This window comes from Echeneis naucrates, chromosome 9 (genome assembly GCF_900963305.1).
Source record: "Echeneis naucrates chromosome 9, fEcheNa1.1, whole genome shotgun sequence".
NCBI lineage: Eukaryota > Metazoa > Chordata > Actinopteri > Carangiformes > Echeneidae > Echeneis > Echeneis naucrates.
Genome location: NC_042519.1, coordinates 20171538 through 20191669, shown reverse-complemented (window position 1 = coordinate 20191669; position 20132 = coordinate 20171538). Strand labels below are relative to the sequence as shown.

Genomic DNA, 20132 nt, shown 5'->3' with positions numbered 1-20132 from the left:
AACTGTACATCAAGACAAAAGACGAGCCTTGAGTGAAGTCAAACCAATGGAGACACTCAATAAGCAGGTAATTTCCGACCATAGTAATGTAACCTTTTCTGGTTCAACCAGCCTCAAGGACACAAACCAACAAAATAGGCCAATGGACTTCTCTGCGAAAGAAATACAACATACATGTAGCATTACAAGTGCCTACATTCAACCAGAAGATGGACAGCCCATGAATTACACCAATAACAGGGCAAAGAAAGAAATGTTGGAAAGAAGGCAAACTGGAAAACCGTTGGAAAAGAAAACAATACAAGGCGTTGTTGACCTAACTGTTGAACCTCAGAATAAAACCACACTTATCAGTCACCATGACGCAAAGGACCTTTCCTCTCCATCTACGTCTTCTCAGTCTCAAAGTAGTCTTCAATGCCGGCAGCAATACATGCCTCATTTCACTCCACAGAATATCAGAGAAGATACAGCGCTTTCTCAAACTCAGTGGTCTTTACAATATAATTACTATTCTACTTATAAACCAGACATGACTCAACCAGGAATAGATTCCAGAAAACAGGCAGAAATTGGACTGAAACCTGCACCAGCAAGTACTTCGGTTTCTCCTTTAATGCCACTCCAAAAGGCGATACAGCCCCCTCCTGAAAATTTAGCTCCACAGCCTTTGCAAAGAGGTGATTGTCCTGCGCTTTCATTCAACAGTGCGTATCAACATGTCAGGAATGGACAAGTTGAATCACAAAAGCCAGATTTTTTGCCTCCAAACATCCCTCAGTTGCAAACACAATACTCAGTCTCACAAAATCAGTACCAGCAACCTGGTCTGGAAACTGGCTGGACTTCATCCATTGCTATGTCTCAACCAAAAGCTCCAAAGTTGCAAAGACAACATACAAATGTTCAACATGAAATGGCCCCTAGACCTAAAATCCTCATCAAGCAACCAACTGTGGACAGCACTGAGGAAGGCTTATCAGAATTGCCGCCTTCTTCTACCCAGCAACTGCACGTGAGATCCCAAGTTGTTCCTACACCACAACCTTTGAGCATTAAACCACAGCCTACTTCGGTTATTCCACAAACTCACGACAGACACAAAACTGATCCGTCTCTCCAATCTTTGGGCATACAGCCTACGCAAGCCAGTGCTACAAATGAACCTCTTCGGCTCAATAAACAACACGATCAAAGCCAAAATTCTGTCACAGTTGACCAATACCACAAGCCAACCGCACCCTTAAGTGGTGTGTCTTCAATTCAGTGTGTATCAGAGGTTAATGCACCTGCAGCAGAACCAGCTAAAGCGGCATCTTCGGTACCAACAGGATCTACTGTCAAAGGTTTGATTTCATTATTTAGTGGTTTGGGACCGCAATCTCCTGTTGCTGTTACATCCCATCACACTCCGATCGTGTCTACGTCTGTGGAGCACAGGACGCAAATTACTCCAACACAGCCTCCTGCTGTCGGCCAAATGCAAACTGATGTTGTAGTGACATCATCCCAAGCAAGCCCTGCTGCTAAAATACCAGACACTTCAAGTCCAAAAACTCCTGTGTCAGGTTTCCAAGCTTCCATGTCAGCTACTGTCAAAGACCAAAAGGAGTCTGCGTCTGTTGAAGATGTATCAAACAGGGAAAGCCCTCTGAAAGCTCCAATAACACAGGAAGCCCAGTCGGAGATACAGCTTACCTCAACACCATCACGAATTACTGAACCACAACACAGAGGAACTGATTCCAATGCTGCGACCTATCAAACGTCACCAATAATATCCCCACTGGTCTCTCCCTCCAATGAGTCACCAGCCTCATCCATTTCTCGGCAACCAGATTATCCACTACAAGAGGAAACTGTAAGCGCAGCAAGGGAGACACCTGGGAAAGAATTCCCCCTTCTTGAATCTTCACTAGCTAAAGCTCCAGATACGATGTCGCCTGAAGGTGTTCTAATTAAAGGCCGTTCAGAAGAAATTTCAGAAACCAGGTCTGTGGTTTCATCTGAAACAACTGGAATGGCTTCTTCTGTTACATTTAACATGGCTTTAAGTGAATCAGCCCTGTCACAGCAGCAAAGTGCAGAGGAAATCAAACAAAATATACCCACAGTATCTGCAGTTAACATATCAGAGGAGAAAATGAACCAACCAAGGTCGATTTACATTGGCATTAACTGCTCAGAAGTACCTCCTGATACTGAGCAAAAACCTTACGTTAGACTGCCCCATATTTTTGTCTCAGCAGCAAGTTCCCCAGAAGAAGAGACAAATGAACATGAACTCGGTGAATATTGCAAACCAGAACTTTCAAAAGACAGTGACTCTGAAGTTACTGCTCCCACTGCAGTAACACCACCAGAGTGTGACAAATCTTTACCTCCTGGTAAAGTTCCAAAGATCGATATATCTGAAGATGCTACAGCTAAAGATACAAGGACTGTAGAGATATTGATTCAGTCAGAGCAAAGCAAGGCCCCCTCAGCAGAGATCTCACCTACACTGACAGAAGCAAATGAGCCTTACTCACAGCAAGGCCCAACAGTAAGTTCAACCACAGTAGGTATCCTCTCCGAAGCTGAAGCTAAAGCAGAAAACACTGAAACTTCAACACAATCTGTGTTAGTTGACGCAGAGACTGCTGAGCCTTGTGAGTCACCACTAATGTCTGAGGTCAAAGCAGAGACCACTGAACCTTGTGAGTCAACAAAAGCCTCAGTGACCAGTGAACCTTGTGAATCATCACTTGAGCCGACAGCTCCAGACATTACACCACTTGAAGGGGTTGAGATGTGCGAAGTTGAAAACAAAAGCCCAGTTCTAGCCCCATCTGAAGGTGAAGCTGAAAGCCTTGAGTTAACCCACAAGAGTGAAAGCACATCCTCAGATAATGAACTGACTAAAGAAGTTCAATCTCTTGATGAGTTGTCATCCAAAGAAGTATCTTCAGTGTCAGATATAAAATCACCTGAAGCGATCCAGCCCCTTGATGACGAAACAGAAAAGGACGTCACCTTATCTGCTCCAGAATCCAGTCATGTCAAAACTCCCACTGAGGAAGTAAAGATCTCTAAGGAAGATGGCTCAGACATCAAGATTGATCAACCTGAGACAACGCCTGCTGCTGAGGAACCTAATGAGCAGCAAGGAAAAGGTTTATTTTCCGTGTTCAGTGGCTCCAGTGCAACGTCACAGCCATCTTCCTCCCAAACTGGACTATCAATACTTGGTGGCATTCTTCCTGGGACATCGACTAGAGACACACCTGGCACAGGATTACTCTCAATGTTTGGTGGGTCAAATGCCTCATCGTCACCTGGACCCAAAGACCCACCACTGTCAACCCCTCAAGAGCCCCAGGGTAAAGGCTTATTCTCCATGTTTGGTGGACCCAGTAGTCAGCCCCCACCTGCCCCAAGAGGTCCAACCATTGGAAGTGTGAGGCCAAGAGGTCCTCCACCCAAAGAACCTCAAGGCAAAGGTCTGTTTTCCATGTTTGGTTCATCTGCACCTCAGCAACCACCCAGTCCCAGAGGGCACCCTGGTGGTAATGCAACACAAAGAGGACCTGTCACTGGATCGTCTTTGTTTGGTGGCATCCTCCCAGGATCTACTACGTCAAAAGAATCCTCTGGATCAGGTCTGTTTTCCAAGTTTGGAGCTCTTAGTTCCCAGCCGCAACCTCAACCCAGAACACCCACTCCGGGACCAGCTCCAACGCCACCACCACCCAGAGGTCCAGAGCCCTCAGGAAAAGGACTGTTCTCTATGTTTGGTGGACAAAACCAGCAAGCATCAGAAGCACATCCCCCAGTTTCTAAACCATCTGAGTCAGAGGGAGTTTTCAAAGTTTCCTCTGTGTTTTCACTTGGTGGGAGTTCTGATGGTAACAAATCTAAAACTGGCTTTGGCCTATTTGGAATGTCTTTCATGGAGGAAAACAAAACAGAGCCAGAAACAGCTGCTCCTGTCAAAGAGGACATTGCATTGGAAAAAACCAGACCACCAGACACAAAAGAAGAAGATTATCACAGTGTCGGTTCCATGGAAAATGCACCATCTGAGCCTACTTCTATCCCAGTTAAGGAGGAACTCCAGGTTCAGCAGTCACGTCAAGATGCACAAGATTCAACTTTGGAGGTAACTGAAAAGTCTGTTCTTGGAACAGATCAACATCGAGATGTGGACAAGGGGGCAACAAGGCAACTACACCTTTCTTGTGAGGAAAACGCCTCAGTTGTGGTTGAGACCTCAGTAACAGATTCACTGAATGTGACCAGTAATCTACTAGACAGAGAGACACCACCGGACCGACAAGGTGGAAAACCAGTAAGCGAGGGACAGTCAGAAATTCAAAAAGAATATAATGTCATAAAAGATGAAGTCGATTCTGCTGAAACAGAAACGGACGCTCTTAGAATTGAAAACAAAGATGATGAAAATGATTTAGCTGCCATCACAAGCCCATCAGAAAAAACAGACGATATACAGGTCCAAGAGATTGTTACAGGTGAAATCAGTGGGAAACCTGATGGTGGAGAGATAGGTTCAGAGGCAGAAAAGCAAAATGAGCCACAAACAGTTGGTAGTGATGAACAAACAGCTGTTGCAGATATGGAACAAATGAAAGCTGTTTCTGAAGGAGAGATTCCAACTGCAGAGGCAGCAAAACAAACAGAGGCACCACAAAAAGCTGCTAGTGAAGAACAACCAGCTGTCGCAGATAGAGAAAAAATATCTGAGGAGCCTTTGGGAGTTGCAGATGTTGAAAAATTAACTAAGGAACCCTTCAACGTTGCTGGTGAGGAACAAGTGGCCTGTGTAGACAAATCTGCTGAAGAGGCAACTGCAGTCGATTCGGTCACAGCAGTCACAGAGAAGCCTATTGGAGAACCTGAGGTGGCTGCACTTACAACAGAGATTGCTGCCTCAGAATCAGAAAAGATCCTTGAGGAAGACTCGAAGGTCGTATCTGAAGAGACTGGAAAGGTACCAACTGAGGAAAAATTACAGATTGGGGACGTTAGTTCAGAATCTGCACAGATTCCCACCGAAAGGAAATCTGTTGCAGTGGTCTCATCAACAGGTGAAGAAAACACTGTTGGTAATGACACACCAGAAATCATGACAACTCAAGTTGTGGGGCCCCCAAGTCCATCACTGGGACCCGCTACTCCTCCATCTCAGCAGCAGTCCAGGCCACCAGGCCCACCAGGACCAAGGATGGGAGGGCCAAGGATGGGAGGGCCACGGATGGGAGGGCCACAGATGGGAGGGCCACGGATGGGAGGGCCCAGACAGCCAGGACCACAAAGGCCCCCTGAACCAGCTCCATTTTCTGGGTTTATGTCTATGTTTTCTAGCCCAGCTGCGCAAAGTAAACCATCAACTGCTGGTGGATTTTTTTCAAGTTCACCTGGTTCACTTTTTGGATCATCACCTGCTCCTCGCCAGCCACAACAGCAACAACAACAACAACCGCAGCAGCAGAAAAGCTTTTTCGGCCTTACAAGTGGCATCGCTGCAGAATCTCTTACCACTGATCTGTTCAGTATGTTCAAAGGTGAGACAGCCAAACCTGAACCACAACCATCTGGTCCAGAGCCTAAACAGGGTGATAACACCTCTGCTGATGTCACAGATGTTGAGAACTCAGAAAAGACAGATATAGAAAAGACACCTTTGTCTGAAGTTGGACATGCTAAAAGCTTGGAGGACTCTGAGGCCCCTGAAAAAGGCTCAGTTGAGGAGGCAGAGCGAACAGATAAAACAGACACAGAAGCAAATGATCTCGCTGAATCCACCATGAACACCGATTTCTCTGAGAAAAAAATAGAAGACGATCAACTTGCTGAGCATGTAGAGAGAACAGATCCTGACAAAGCAGAACCACCCCCAGCTCCTGAAACCAGAGGCTTATTTGATATACCAGGTCTGGCTGCCCCTAAATTTGGTTTTATGTCTGTGGCTGCTGAAGGTACATCATCTATTGGTTCCCTTTTCTCCACCACTCCATCTCCAGCCACCGGTGTGAAAGCACCGCAGCCACAGCAGACTGATGGCGGCCTCTTTTCTGGCTTCAAAGGTTTTTCAGCTGGTATTTTCCAGGATGAAAAGCCAGCTGGGAAGGAAGAACCACCATCTTCATCTGTGTTTGGTATGAAATTCGGCTCAATGTTCGGGAGCTCTGATCCTCCCAAACCTGAATCTACCCCTCCCGTCATCACGGTCCAACCTCAGCCCCAAAGTCCGAAGCCTACAGATGAGCCGGAGAAACTTTCCCCAGGTTCAGGAGAGACTGGAAGCGCAGATGCTAGCGACACTGAGGGACCATCAGAAACTTCAAAAACAGGAAGCTGTGACACCTTAGCACAGTCGCCGGTGTCCGGCCTCCCCTCTCATTCAGACTCTCTAGCAGAAGGTTTGGATAAACCTCAGTTAACGATCAGCCCATGTGAGGTAGATAAGAATGAAGTGGACAGACCTGACACCCTGCATGCAGATTTGAGCACAGAGCAACCAAAGGACCTGTTGACAAAGGCAGCTGCGAAAAGGCCAGTGCGATTTTCATGATAAATGCCGTTGTTCATTTATCATGTTGACGTAGACTGAATGTGTAGTCCCTTTTCCACTCTTCCCATTTTCTTAGAAGCACTTTTAATATCAGTAGTTCTTCAGCTGCTGTATTTTTCCTTTTCTTTACCTCAGTATATTTTGGATTTTTAAAATTAGTTAAGATATTCTACTTTAAACAAAATAACCACAGTGCAAGTTTCTTGATGGACGCCGAAGGAAAGGAAACGGTCACATCACAAGTCAATCCACCAGCGCGATCTTGTGCACGCTGCACCTCAGTAATAGCTTCCCTGACAGTGATGGAAATGCATCGAAGGAAGAAAGCGCTGGTCTTTATTTATTAGCCTTTCACTTGTGAGGCATGTATAACGCCCTCCCCCGAATTATTCTCCGAGCCTCAGCCAATTTGTTTATATGAATCAAACTGATAGATTTACGAGGCTGTTGCAGTGCACAGCGAGCAGGCGGAGTGGACACTGGAATAAAAGCAACGGTGAGAAATTATCTGGCCCGCACCCAAGACAAAGTAAATCATGACAGCTAAAGCATGAGGCCGCTCCGCCGTCCAGCAGCCGCACAGTACTCACCCATTCAGTGGTCCAGTTATGATTTTCATCAGCCAGGTTAGCACAGTTTTGAACCTTTTCCTTTTCATTTGATTAAAACATTGGCAAATTTAGAATAACATGGATTGTAGAGTCCATCGTAAAGTCCCTACATTGACAGATCTTGTAAATGCAGCGTAATGGAGGTGAAAAGGTTACTTCTTTTTGTTTTACCTTCACAGCTGTGATGATTTGTAGCTCTCTGTCATTGATCACATGCTGCCACCAGCTCACAAATTCCATCGCGACCAAACATCCCGTTGAAGCTCGGATGGCAGCTTTCACTTCACTTGCTTCGATCGGTTTGCTTTACTCCGCCTCGTCAGTGTTTCTTGTTTTGCGTCAGCTTGTTTGGATCTGGGGATCCAAATAAATGTTTCCCTTTACCTTTAGTTTTACACCTACGTCCTGTTTTAGTAATGGAATGGTTTCATTCCAAAGTTAAAGCCCTCCATTCCGAGTTTGTTTTCAAATCAAATCAGGTTTTATGATAATTTCACTATTAGCTGTAATTTGCATACAAATCTCTATTGCTCCTGTGCTTTACTTTGATACTTAACTTTGGAATAAAACCTTTTTTTACGTTTTCCTAAATCACCACAGCATTCAAAATAACAGTCTCATTCCTCCACAGTCCACCTGACAGCAGCCGATTCGATTCATCGGGCAACCTCAGTCCCGCCAGCTCCCAGCTCAGCTCTGAACCTGAGGAGCGGCCGGCTCCAGAGTCCTGCCCACCCAGCGGGCCTCATCCCCCTCTGCAGAGCCAGCCATCTACCTGGGGCGAGGAGGAAGAAGAGGACGAAGATGTTGAGAAAGAGCTGCATCCGCTACCGGAGCCCGGGTCCAACAAAGACCTGAAGGATTCCTCGGTCATCCCGCTCAAACCCACCTTGGACAACCGAGACAACAAAACGCAGAGTGAAGTCTGGTACGTCAGAAATGTAGACATCTTGTTTTGCATCGCACTGAAAAGAACCCACGAGACAGCCGAGCCGACAACAGGTCCCAATGTGACGTTTATAGAGTCATAGTTTAGTGGAGAAATGAATTCTAAGGTTAATCTGAAAGATTTTGAGTCAAACTAATTTGACTAAGGCACAATTCTGAATCCTCACTTCAGTCAGTGTGGGAAAATGTGTTATCACAAAACGAGGACAGCTTTCCCTCTTCTCTGCAACATTCAGGGGATTGATAAAAGTCTTTGAGCCTGCTGATCTTTTTTGGCTTTATCTTCCTCAGTTTCTTCCAAGACGGTCCTCTGCCCTGCTCTCCATCCAAAGTTCGCTGGCTAAAAGCATACAACAAAGTGAGAGCACAGCTCCTTGAGGTAGGAAGATTTACTCTGTCTACCGTCAACATCAGCGACTGCCTCCTCTCTTTCTTTCAACGTCTCTCAGAAACACACACACACGCTGTAACTCCTCCTCCCCTTTCTTATATAATGATTCTTCCTCTACAGTTTTCACCCGAATGGGTTGGTTGAGTTTCCAGTCATGCCACGGCAATTTGAGCCAATTTTGTGCTCCTTAAACATTTCTGCTTTGATCTGGAAAACCCCATTTCAGCGTGGGTTCCTTCAGATCCGGCTATCGCTCTGTTCTTACAGGAAGTTTTTAGTTCCTAGATATGGTGCTGCGAGCTTAAACGATTCCTCAGATTATAGTTCCAACCTGCCCGAGGGGGCTTTACGGTGAGTGTGGTGTCTGGGTCTGTGTATTTGCTGAGTATTTTACAATTATATGCGGCTTATGTTGGATTTTCTCGTCTTTTCTTTGTTCTTCCCTTGGAATGTCTCATCTCAAATTATTCAGACTTCATCTCTGTATTCATGAAGCCGTTGCTGTGGCTAAAGTTTTTTGCCTACTCATACCTGGCCTGAAGTTGTTCCATTCTATTAGCATAGAAGAAAACGTGAAAAAATTCTGGGCTTTTTAGAGCAAAAACATAATTACCAACCACGAGATGTGGTTGGTAATAATGTGATTACATTTCTAATTGATTACATTTCAAATTAGAGCCTGTTGTTTCGGAGCGAGGAAAAGAAAACAAATGACTAGCCACAGCACACAAATTGCTGCATTGCTCTGTGTTGACAATCCTCGGCCCTGCTGAAGTGTCCTTGGGTAACACACTGACTCTCCGTTTTGCTGTCGCTGACCCTTCAGCCTGACCTACGCAGCAGCACGCTGACAAGAGTTTCCCTACAGGGGCCTATAAAGTTTTCTATTATTTATGACTCAGCTGCCAAACACGACCGACTGTCTGCTTCAGCCATAAGTCTGCTGTCCCTCACGACTTCCATCCTTCTTTATATACTTGCCCGGAGAAGAGGCAGTTGTCAGGGCGCCTCAGATATGAGGCTGCTCACTTCTGAGACTGAATTGAATGCTTTCAAGGTGACAGGGTCAAGAGCGCCAAAATGACAGAAGGAAGAAGAAAGAGCTTCCAACTACCAATCTAGCTGGTATTAGCAGAAGTTAGAGTAAACTGTTGAATGTTGAATTAACTGATGTGCATAGTAACAATTCAAGACAGCTGTGAAATAATGGAAAATTTAAACAGTTCCCCAGAAGACAACATGTCACATGCTTTCTACACATATCCAGGACATCTATTAAACAGCCCAGTGGTGGGCCTTCTCTAAAAGCAATTAATTCTCATTGCAGTCACGCTCCTTTTAACCTCTTATGTGTAAATATTAAATGTAAAGTGTCACACACCGGCATTATTCTATATTCACTTTCATGTGGGCGTTTATATTTAACAGTTATAATCCCATTCACATCATTGTAGAGATTTTCCCTTTGAGCAGAAGCTCACTTCTGCACAAACTGCGTCCGTAATGAGAAAAGGGTTTTGATTAGGTTGAACAGTTTTTAGCGATGCGTATCGCTGCAGTGTTTCATGCTTGTTAGGCCTCAGGGCTGCTCGATGCGCCTTTGCTTTGCCACTGCTGTGTTTTTTTTTTTTTTTTAGGTCGAATAGGTCGTAGGTCATGTTTGATGTGTGTGAGCAGTGATGATCTGTCATCTGTGACTGGAGCAGCAATGCGTTGAACTGCTGCGTCAACAGCATTTCTTTGTCAGTAAATGTTGAAATGTGGTGAAAGTTTTCCGATAATCTCGTTGTTATGTTAAATAAGACAGGCTGTGGCTGAAGCAGCAGGCCGTCCACTGATCAGAAGGTCCAGTCTGATGTGGTAGGAACGAGTGTGTGTGAGTCAAGTGGTGAATGTAGGTTGTAGTGTGAAGCACTTAAAATTATAATTACGTCATGTTATTATTAATTTTCATGTTAATTTTTATTCATTATGACAGATGATTTCTAATATTCATCGACCATTTACACTGCAGACGTCACACAGCAGATTTATTTTTTCTTTCCTACATAAGATGCCAAATAGTTGACCTTCCTGACACATAGCAGACTTTTTTTTTTTTTGGTCTTTCTAAAGATTCACCCAGCATTGATGTGCACCATACTTTTTATTTGGCAGAATTAAAAGGGAGAAGAAAAAAAGTCATTAGAAAAGAATATTGACTTTTCTGCAGCAGATCCTTTATCAGCCCAGCCTGACAAGAAAAATTCAGCATGAATCATGACAAGCTTGTGTAACATTGCTGGCATTGTTTTAAAACAGACAGCATCGCTGCCAGTGTTATTGATATTTGGAGAGAGGAGGATCCAGGTTCCTCCACTGGTTAGCACTTCTGCCGATAAAGACAAAAATAGGCCTTTGTCTCCGTAGCGAGGATTGTATCATGGCAACAATGTCATATTTCTATGGAAACACAACCTTACATATGTTTTTTTATTAAGGTGCCACCACTGCAGCTGATGACAGGTGTGTCTGTGTGTTTGCACTGAAATGTAATGTAACACACTAAGATAAGCTTTTGCTGATTGTCTTGCTGTTGCTGGTTATCCGTCTGCTTCAGCGCTGTCGGAGTGTTGGAGTTTACATTTTAATCCTTCATGGCTCTTCGGTAGGAGTCTATTTAAAATTTTAACAAAAAACCAAAATGATTTTGATGATGATCTGACTCTGACTGAGTCGATGTAACGTTGGATTTAGGAGCCTATTCCAGTCAGTAATTTACTTTCAGCTTCAAACAGAGTTCACATACTTGGAGTTTCTTTGCAGGGGAATTAGGGATTTTTTTTTTTTTTTTTTTAAGTTGTTTTATTTGGCATTATTATTGTAATTTTTTTTTTTTTTTTTTTTTTTTAATTAGAGGACTGTGGAGAATGACAGGAAATAAGAGAGAGTCAGTGCAGCAAAGAGTCCAGCCAGCCAGGACTCGTCTGTTCGTCTGGTCGGCACAATAAATATTCAGGTTGCCTCTAATTTGGCATTTTAATTAAATTGTTCGCCTCCCTTTCTGCACTTGGGGAAGGACCAAAACAAGGCGCCGACTCTGACACTGTTTTGCAGGGACATCATTACCGTATCCTGGTCACAACGCTGCCCAACAAAATTGGGATTTTTAAACAAAATGCAAATGCAAATGAAGACCAGGCAATCGGTGGATTACAGTTTTTTAAGCACGAACAAAATGAACAAAATGATGCCCCACAGTCGTGCACAGTTCAGGTTTGTCTTAATTAAATGGTGAGTGAAGAGAGCAGACTGTTTAACTTGGCATCCCTGTTGGACATGGTTTGATATCTCGATCCACACTGAAGAACCCAAGGCAGAGAAACAAATAAAAAGTATGAATTAATTAAATAAAAATTATTTTTCGATGACCAAACTTTGGCTGAGTAGAAATTGTGGAAGTGTGGAAACAACAGACCTGAATGCTGAGGCACGAAATTCATGAGCAGAGAGTTGAGAGTGACCTTTTTTTCAAAACATTGCATTTTAAATATTATTTTTCCAGCCAAATGCTAGTTTAGTGTCGCCCAAAGTCAGTGGATGGATTTGTAAACTTAAATTTTTTGGCTGCCTGGTCAAACCCAAAAAATGGCAGGAAACTGAAACGCAGTTTTTGTTTTTGCTAATTGGTTTTGGTCACAACAGGGTCATAACAGATTTCACTCTACCGGATTTCTTTTTCTTTTAATCTGGGTGATCATGGGCTAAAGTCTTGAAATGAATTTAGACGTGTTTTGAGGGGAAGATGGAAGTAAAGCCATAGAGACGGACCTAAAGAAGATGCTGTCTGCTTTCACATGAGCAAGACAACATCGATTCAGGAAAACAAACCAGAATCCAATTTGACCAAAGTAAACAGCAGACGATTGAATATCCTTGAATGTAAAGCTGATGATGTGTCTGTTCATTTGTTTCCAATCATGCTAATCACAAATGTTTCCCAGTTTCTCTTGGATGATATCAGCGCAGGCTGAGTCAGAACACACAAGACAGAACTGACATACCGGAAGAGTGAATGACCACAGAAGTGGAGAAGCAACATAAATTCCCCTTAAAAATCCTCACTTGTCTGAAATTAGGTTGTCATTCACGTGTGTCAGAGCTGGAGCGATGTAGTATGAGCCGAGTTGGAGGAGGCAATGAAGGGACACAAACGTGACGACGTCTGCTCTACTCAACAAATGCTAACAATACAAATTGTCTCAGCACTTCAAAGAAACTTCATCTATCGAGTGAAAAAGCAGAACTCTTTGACAAAGGAAAGATTGCTGCATCTTTAAAGTTACTGAAGTTATTCATCTAACGTTTCACCCCCGGCCTTAAAAGTTTGTTGTTTGTGCTTGAATTCCTGTCAGCTACTATCAAATACTCCTGTGCTGTCCACGATCAGTGTAACTTGACTTCCCTTTTTTTTATTATTAAAAAACGTCCACACCAGTGAGATTGTCTCAGTCACAGCCAGGAGTCGAATTAGCAAAGAATAAATTCTTAAATTGCGTTCAGATTACACTTTGTTCCTGCATCTCCCTACAGATGTATAAATTTGGAAACTCTGCACTATAATTGTCTGGATTTGCCTTTAAAATTACTGTTTAGTCTCTGTTTATGATTTCCTGGTTTTATTTTAAAATCAATTTCCTTCCATCCAAATTGCCTTTGCCTCCCTTATGTGCAGTATTTAATGCCAGCTTCCACACACACTGTGAAGTTAGTTTAGCTCCCTCCTATTTTGTGCCCAAAAGTCAGTTTGCATGGAACAAGATTAAAAGTCTCCAATAATATGAAATATGTAATTTCATGGTGATGCCAAAATATATAAAAAAAAAAAAGGGGGGGGGGTCCCCACAATTACTGATCTGATCTTCAGCGCCGTCATTACTGATGAGACATAAAAGTGGTGCGGGTCGTCTGCTCCTAACTCTCAAACATTCAGCTCAAGTATTCAACCACCTGAACGATCTGCATCGCTGAATGTCGTGTGTGGAGCAGCACGCTGCTGAAAAGTCGTCCACTCCAGCGTGTTGATTCCTGTCTTTGATTTGCAGCGTTGACTTTCAACCTCTCTAAGAACTCTTCAGAGCATTTATCTGTCCGTTCGGTGCTTTTGATGGAAACCTTGATAAAATCTTCACCTGACACAATAACAGCTGAGAGAAAGTGAATCTATGGACTTGAGGGAAAGCCTCGTGCTTTTTAAGGAGAGTGAGTCTGAAGTGGCTGTCGTTGACTTTATACGGCCGGCGGCCACAGTTGTCTGTAAAACGTCTCCGTCTTTCTTAATGAGGTTTTATTAAGAGTTTTCCTCTGAGTGTTTGTGCTCTGACCCAGAAAAAGGTTTTAATGCTTTAACCTCAATTTAAAGGATTCCAGGTGTTCATTAGCAGAATCAGGACCAAAAATAGTTTCATATTAGAAAAAAATGTCTTTCTAGACACTGAAATGATTCACAAATTGCAAAAAAGAAGTCGCACGTGTGTTGGTGTGTGTTGGACGGAAAAGGACTGAAACAGGCTTTAATGAGGACAACAGTCACATATCACGTTCTGTCGTCTCAGAGAACAGAGAGACGCTGATCAAGCCTGCGTGACATGCAGATTTACGGATGACTTGACTGAAAAGAAAGTCCCAGAGAGGGCAAAGTCTTCGTCCGAAGCGTCTCTTCACGCTTCCCACCAGTGTTTGTGATGCGGCTCGGTGGATCGGCGGAGGTACCTGATGGCTTTGGCTCAAGCTGAGTGTTGCTCCTCTCCCGTTAAAATCGAACAAAAGGTACAACCCTGAATAAGAGCTGTAAATGAACAGTTTATTGACATCAATCCCAATGGGAAAATCAATCAGCTGAATTGTCCCACTTCAATGCTGCTGAAGTGGGAAGCTGCCCACTTGACACACTGTATTTCAAATATAAGGCGTTATTTCATCTCTTTGTTAGACCTGCACTGGATTGTTGTGGTGAGAAGGGAGCTGAGAGGCTCCGACCCTCAGCTTTGACCATGAGGCCATAAAGATGCCATGAGGAGCCTGGGCATCCACAGGACGCTCAGGTCACCTCCCTCTGGAGGCCTTTCTGGGTCCAGCTGGGAGGAGATCCTGGGGTTGGACCCAGAACTCCCTGGAGGGAGCGCGGGAAAGCCCTGAGCTCCACCAGGAGGAACTGCAGGAGGGACAGAGGGATGTTTGGCATTACCCACACGGCCCCAGATAAAGGAGGAAAATGGATGAACGGATGGAGCTTCTTTATTTACTGTCATATGTAACAGTTGTTACAAGATTAACAGGTAATGACAGAAGACTGCAAGACTTGAGATCACTGCACAGACCAGGCAGACAACAAACCGACACACACAAATATTCTGACAGTTTTGACGGCGACCTGTCACACTGGCTGCAGTACGAAAACAGGACCCTTCACGACAACCTCCACAGTGTAGAAGGTCTGACTTCGAGAAAGCAGCTTGCTTGTGTTTATTTTAATGTGTGCAAACAGATCTTAAACATATCACAGCATATGTCTTCAGAACTAAATACAACGCCTGGAAGTAACGTACAAAATCAGAAATGAATAAATCATCATCCAACTTAAAGTTTGGTTGATGTGCGTCCCTTTCTTGGATTAGACTGTGCTGGAAAATTAAGATTAATGTCTTCAGTGTTTCTAAAATCCTGCTTTCTTTTGACGTTTTTCAAGCTTTTGTTTTCCCTACTTGCATTTTTGGTGACTTTGGAGATTTAGTGACTTGGCAGTGCACATAGCCCTAATCCAAAATGTTAACATGAAAGGCCCTGCTTGGTGACAGCCTTACAGACACACAAACGCACTTTGTCACCGTCTCGCAGTTTTCACAATTAAATCATCTCTGTGCGCCTGCACAGTAGACAGCTCCGAGGATCGTTCGGCTTTACGCTTCAGGAGAACTTTTGTTTATGCATCAGATGCAGTTGTGAGAGGAGAACAAAGGGAAATGTGAAACATACCGAGACTGAGGGGAAAGCAACGCAAATGAAAAGGAGGAGCGTGTGGCGTGGGTGAACTGGGGAGGGGCAGAGCGATAACTCACTATGGACCGAGAGTGCAGAGATAATTGGATAAGGTGGGACCGGACCACCTTTTGGCCGTCCGTCCACAGAGACAGATGGAGTTGTATGAGAGAGGAGAAAAAGCTAAGAGGACTCATATGAACAGTTGATGCCCATTATTTTCCAAATGTCAAATGTATTTCGATTTCAGCCAGACCAAAGTTCTGCAGCTGAAAGTCAGACAGGAAAATCTGCGACTGCTTAGTCAGAAATGACTCTTGGCATCTGATACAAAGGCTTCATTAAGCGGCTCATAAATATTCTGTGATGGTGGCTTTTCTTAAACCTCTACAGTCTTTTACAGTCTCTTCTTTAAAGAGCTCCTGCTTTTTCCCCCCACTCCTCGTTATTCACAGCAGGACTTTAGTACCTCATTGCTAAACCGCCCAGCCATCACTCACCTGCTGCTTGATTGCCACACTGGAACAAGAACCGTCTTCAGTTGTGCTCTAAGAGATTTAACACTGTTGTCTTTTCCCTCTGTAGCTGTAAACTTTCTTCCTACATCACACACACTTCAATTAACTTGCGGGCAAACTGCAAACTAGAAAGCAAGTAATGGAAATTTGGAAAAAGTTACTGCAGCAATAATTTTTGAAAGTGAAATGAAATTGGGTTGGCTCACTGCTGGTGCCGTCAGTAGTTGGCACTGTTGTTTCCATGTTTTCGATGGGTGCTCCGGCTTCTTCACACACTCCCAGGTGACTCTGAATCATAGGAGTGAATGGTTGTCTCTCTCAGATAGAGCAGTGGATGGATGGATGGATTGAATTAAAAGGAGGACCACTGCAGACTGCAGTTGTCCCAACAATGAACAAATGCTGGAAAATCCATCACCGAAGCCAGAACTGTACAATCTCCACACTGACTAAAATATTCAGATGTGCACTCCCTGTTCATTCAGCTGCATGGAAGTATGCTGGAGAAGATTTTGGAAACCTTCCTCAAAGTTCAGCAGGACATATTTTGAATTAATTGGTTTGAATCTAAATTATATTGATCTAAACAGCGTTTGGCTGCAAAACACAAGTGAGTTGATTCATTAGCAGGCTGCCATTTATTAAATTTCTAATGTTCAAAGCAGGTCAGGCACGCAGGTCATCAGCCAATGATGAAAAGACTTTTAGCGCTGAATAATGATCACCGTGTTCTTGTGCGTGGTTATATAGAATTTAAATTTTACTCTACTCGACTGTTTGCGGTTTTGAGGGGACAGATTAGCCTCCAAAACCAATTTTCTCTCCCTTCATTTTGAGCCAAACAAAAGCATAACTCACAAGCCGGGTGCCTCAGCTATTTGCCGCCATAAGTCCGGCGCACTGAAGGTGGAGTGGAATATGGAATAAAGAGCAGAATAAAGTACGAACGGGCAGAAAGAAAGACGAAGGGGAGGACTTCTTTGGCTTCTGACTCTGTTCAGCATACTAATGGTGCTGTAAGCCCCTCAGAGGGATCTGAGACCTAACATCGCTGTGTGACATTGGCTGTAAAGTCACCATGGAAATCAGGCCTGTGGGCGGCGTGTGTGTATGTGTGTGTGTGTCGTACAGGGATTGCAGGGGTCCTCATTTACGCCCTCCAGGACGCCAGTGTTAAATCAGATGTTTCTGCGTTTGATTCCCGTGAGCCGGCTGTTTGGCCTGTGTTTACCACAGCGACGTCACCGGGCTTTAAAGGCGGGCGGTGATGAAACACTTAAACGCTTCCTCACACAGTCACATTTAAGGCCTTGTCATATCTGACTGGGGATGTTATCCAGCTTAATCTCGCCGCCGGCTCAATCATTGCTCTAATAAATCCCAGGATGTAACCAGCAGAGGGAGGAAGAAGACAGAAGTCAAATATTAAACTTGCATGAGTCTGTTTATAGGAATGAATTAATTTCCTCGGTTCTCTGTGTGTTAAGAGCTAAGGAGGGTGAATCAGCTGTATTAGTCTGCTCTGCAAATCACCATCAGTTCCTTCTCTGTTGGAAAATGCCAGTTTCAGCTCAGACAGTGCAGCCGGTGGATGAGACGACTGTGCTCAGAGAGATATTACAGCGAGAGGCCGTCGTCAATGATCTCTGAGAATCAGGAAATACCGGACACACGGGGGGATTCTCTGCTGTGTTCGACCTGTCGTCCTGACCTTGTCAGCGCTCTAATGCTGATTGCTGTTTGCACTCTACACAACTGCATCAGGACTTCAGTCGATTTCTTCTTTTCAAATGCGTCAGTCAGTCAATAAATCAAGTAAACGATCACTGCTACTACTTTTCCGTTCCTTGTTGATTTAACCGCATCAGATGTCCAGTTTGTCATCTAACACGTGGCTCTTTCACTCTGTCAGCCTTTAGTTATTCCTCACTGCTGTCCTGATTGGACTTCATTTGGATGAGGTTTGATCCCGGGTTTACTTTGACGATCAGAGGGTAATTTATGTGTCCTCTGTAGGAACACTGTGTGTAACTACATGCACTTCAGTGATCTGATTACAGACGCCTATTAAATGTTCTGTAAGTGTGAAACCTGATGTTACTAAATCAGGTAAAAGAATCACCCAATTATTAGAATCACAATTATCTTCCTTTTTTGCATCACTTCACACAGAGAAAGTAAAGATTAGTACTCATATTCACAATCAGTGAACATAAACACCCTCCTAAAGTAAATCTAGAGTTTCTAAATCCAAAAAACAGACTTTGTACAGTGAAGAGCAGCGTCTGCGTTCTGTCTCATTGAAGACTGGTCTGACTTGAAAAATTCTGAATCAGATCATCACTGAATATTTTCCTCTGTTATAGAAACACTATTTTAAACGCACATTAAAGTTGTAGTGGTGGACCAAATTCCTGAATAAATAAATTTTCAGAGAAAAGTTGTTTTACTGTAACCAGAGATATAGTCCCAAACACCGGCTCCCCTCTGTGACTGACAGGAACTTCAAAAAGGAGCTTTTAGTTGATCTTTACTGGTTTCCCCCGAGAGGTGCAGTGTGACTTTACTGAAAATACATCCCGTCGTTTCCTTCCTCCCAGCATCCACAAACCTTTCCGTGCAAAACAAAAGACAGGTAAAACTATAAAGCAGCGACGATGGCTGAATGACAGTCAAACAAAGGGCTGTAATCTCCACACCTCTTCCTCATGAGCCTTATCCCGCTCTGCTGCAGCATGACTCAAACAGGCACCACTTACAAAAGAAGTTGACTTTGTCACAGAGGACGACGGTCGAAGACTCTCTGTAATGGAAGTGTGTGTTTTGTAGCCATTTCTAATAATTTTTTTTTAAATGACACCCCCTCGTTTAAGTGTCTATGATCAGTGTTGTGCTGCGTAATGTCAAATAATCACATGCTTAGGTGACAGTTAAACCTGCTTGATGTCGGGTATTATCTTTAATTATGCTTTCCCCCATCTCTGACAGTTAGCCCCTAATCCCTAACCCTCATTAAGGTGATTAGTAAAGTGAGCGTTGCTTCAAGGCCGATTGCCTTGTCATGGGCCAAAGACTGCGTGGCCTTAGATTCAACGCTCTGTTGTGCTAATAGCTGTTTAATGAGCCATAAGTCACATCGCCACCCAATTGCTCCGAAGCATTTAGCGCCTGTGTGTGAGCCAAACAAAGGAGGAGGATACCGTTATGCTTCAAAGAGGACGTTTCTATCATGGTGACTGAAGTGGAATAAATTACCGTTATTTACCCCGTTAGCCAGTTCACACATGAGCTCTGGGTCTGTGAAAGTGTGGCTGCTGTTGAGACAGATCATACCAGCTACACTGACATTCATTCAGAGAGAGTCAACCGAATCAATCAATGTTTCATACGGCATGGAAAACAATTAGCAGGTTCACAAAACGTTGCCTTGTGTAAGAACCATAGCAGAGAATTCGCCTGACTACACATTTACACATTTTATCAGTGCCTCAGAAATTTGGATATGCCTCTGTCTTCTGTTCTGAGCAGCACGTGATTTCCCTGCATTTCCACTGAAGATCATCCAAGGCAAGTCAAAAAAAGATGGATACGCCACCTTTCAGACACAAGGACGCTCAAACAGAACGATAGCGCTGGTTGCGTTCATTTCCATGTTGTGTTAAAATCGTGGGTGGAATGCTGCAATCTCACTTTACTTTTGTTCATGTTGCATTAATATAGCGGGGCAATTAATGCTCCAGCAGTTGATTAAATTGCCTATACTTTGGGTGTTAAATGGCAATTATATTCCACATCAGTCATTTTCAATTCCAGCTCCTCGGAGAGGAAACTGTCAGTTTCCCATTTTGTTTTGTTTTTTTGTCCCTTTTGTCAACAAAAGCAAAATTAATTACTGTGCAATAATATACGATTTAAAATCATTCTATTCTTCTCTGTTATGGGTTACAAAACAAAGTCAGCACATTAATTTTAGATTCATTAAAAATTTTAATATTTATTTCACCAAAGACTAAAATTTACTTTCAAAAAAAGTATAGGAATAATTTATTATAAGGTTGAAATTATCTATAATC

At 43.5% G+C, this 20132-nt stretch overlaps 1 protein-coding gene across 1 annotated transcript in view; it reads left to right on the top strand.

Annotated features, from left to right (window-relative positions):
• LOC115048969 (protein unc-13 homolog B-like) overlaps positions 1-20132 on the top strand; it is a 127611-nt gene that overhangs the window by 42790 nt on the left and 64689 nt on the right. Inside the window, exons 9-10 of the mRNA XM_029510864.1 lie at positions 7817-8113; positions 8425-8512. Coding sequence (XP_029366724.1) covers positions 7817-8113; positions 8425-8512 — 385 coding nt within the window. The remainder of the gene's footprint in view (positions 1-7816; positions 8114-8424; positions 8513-20132) is intronic.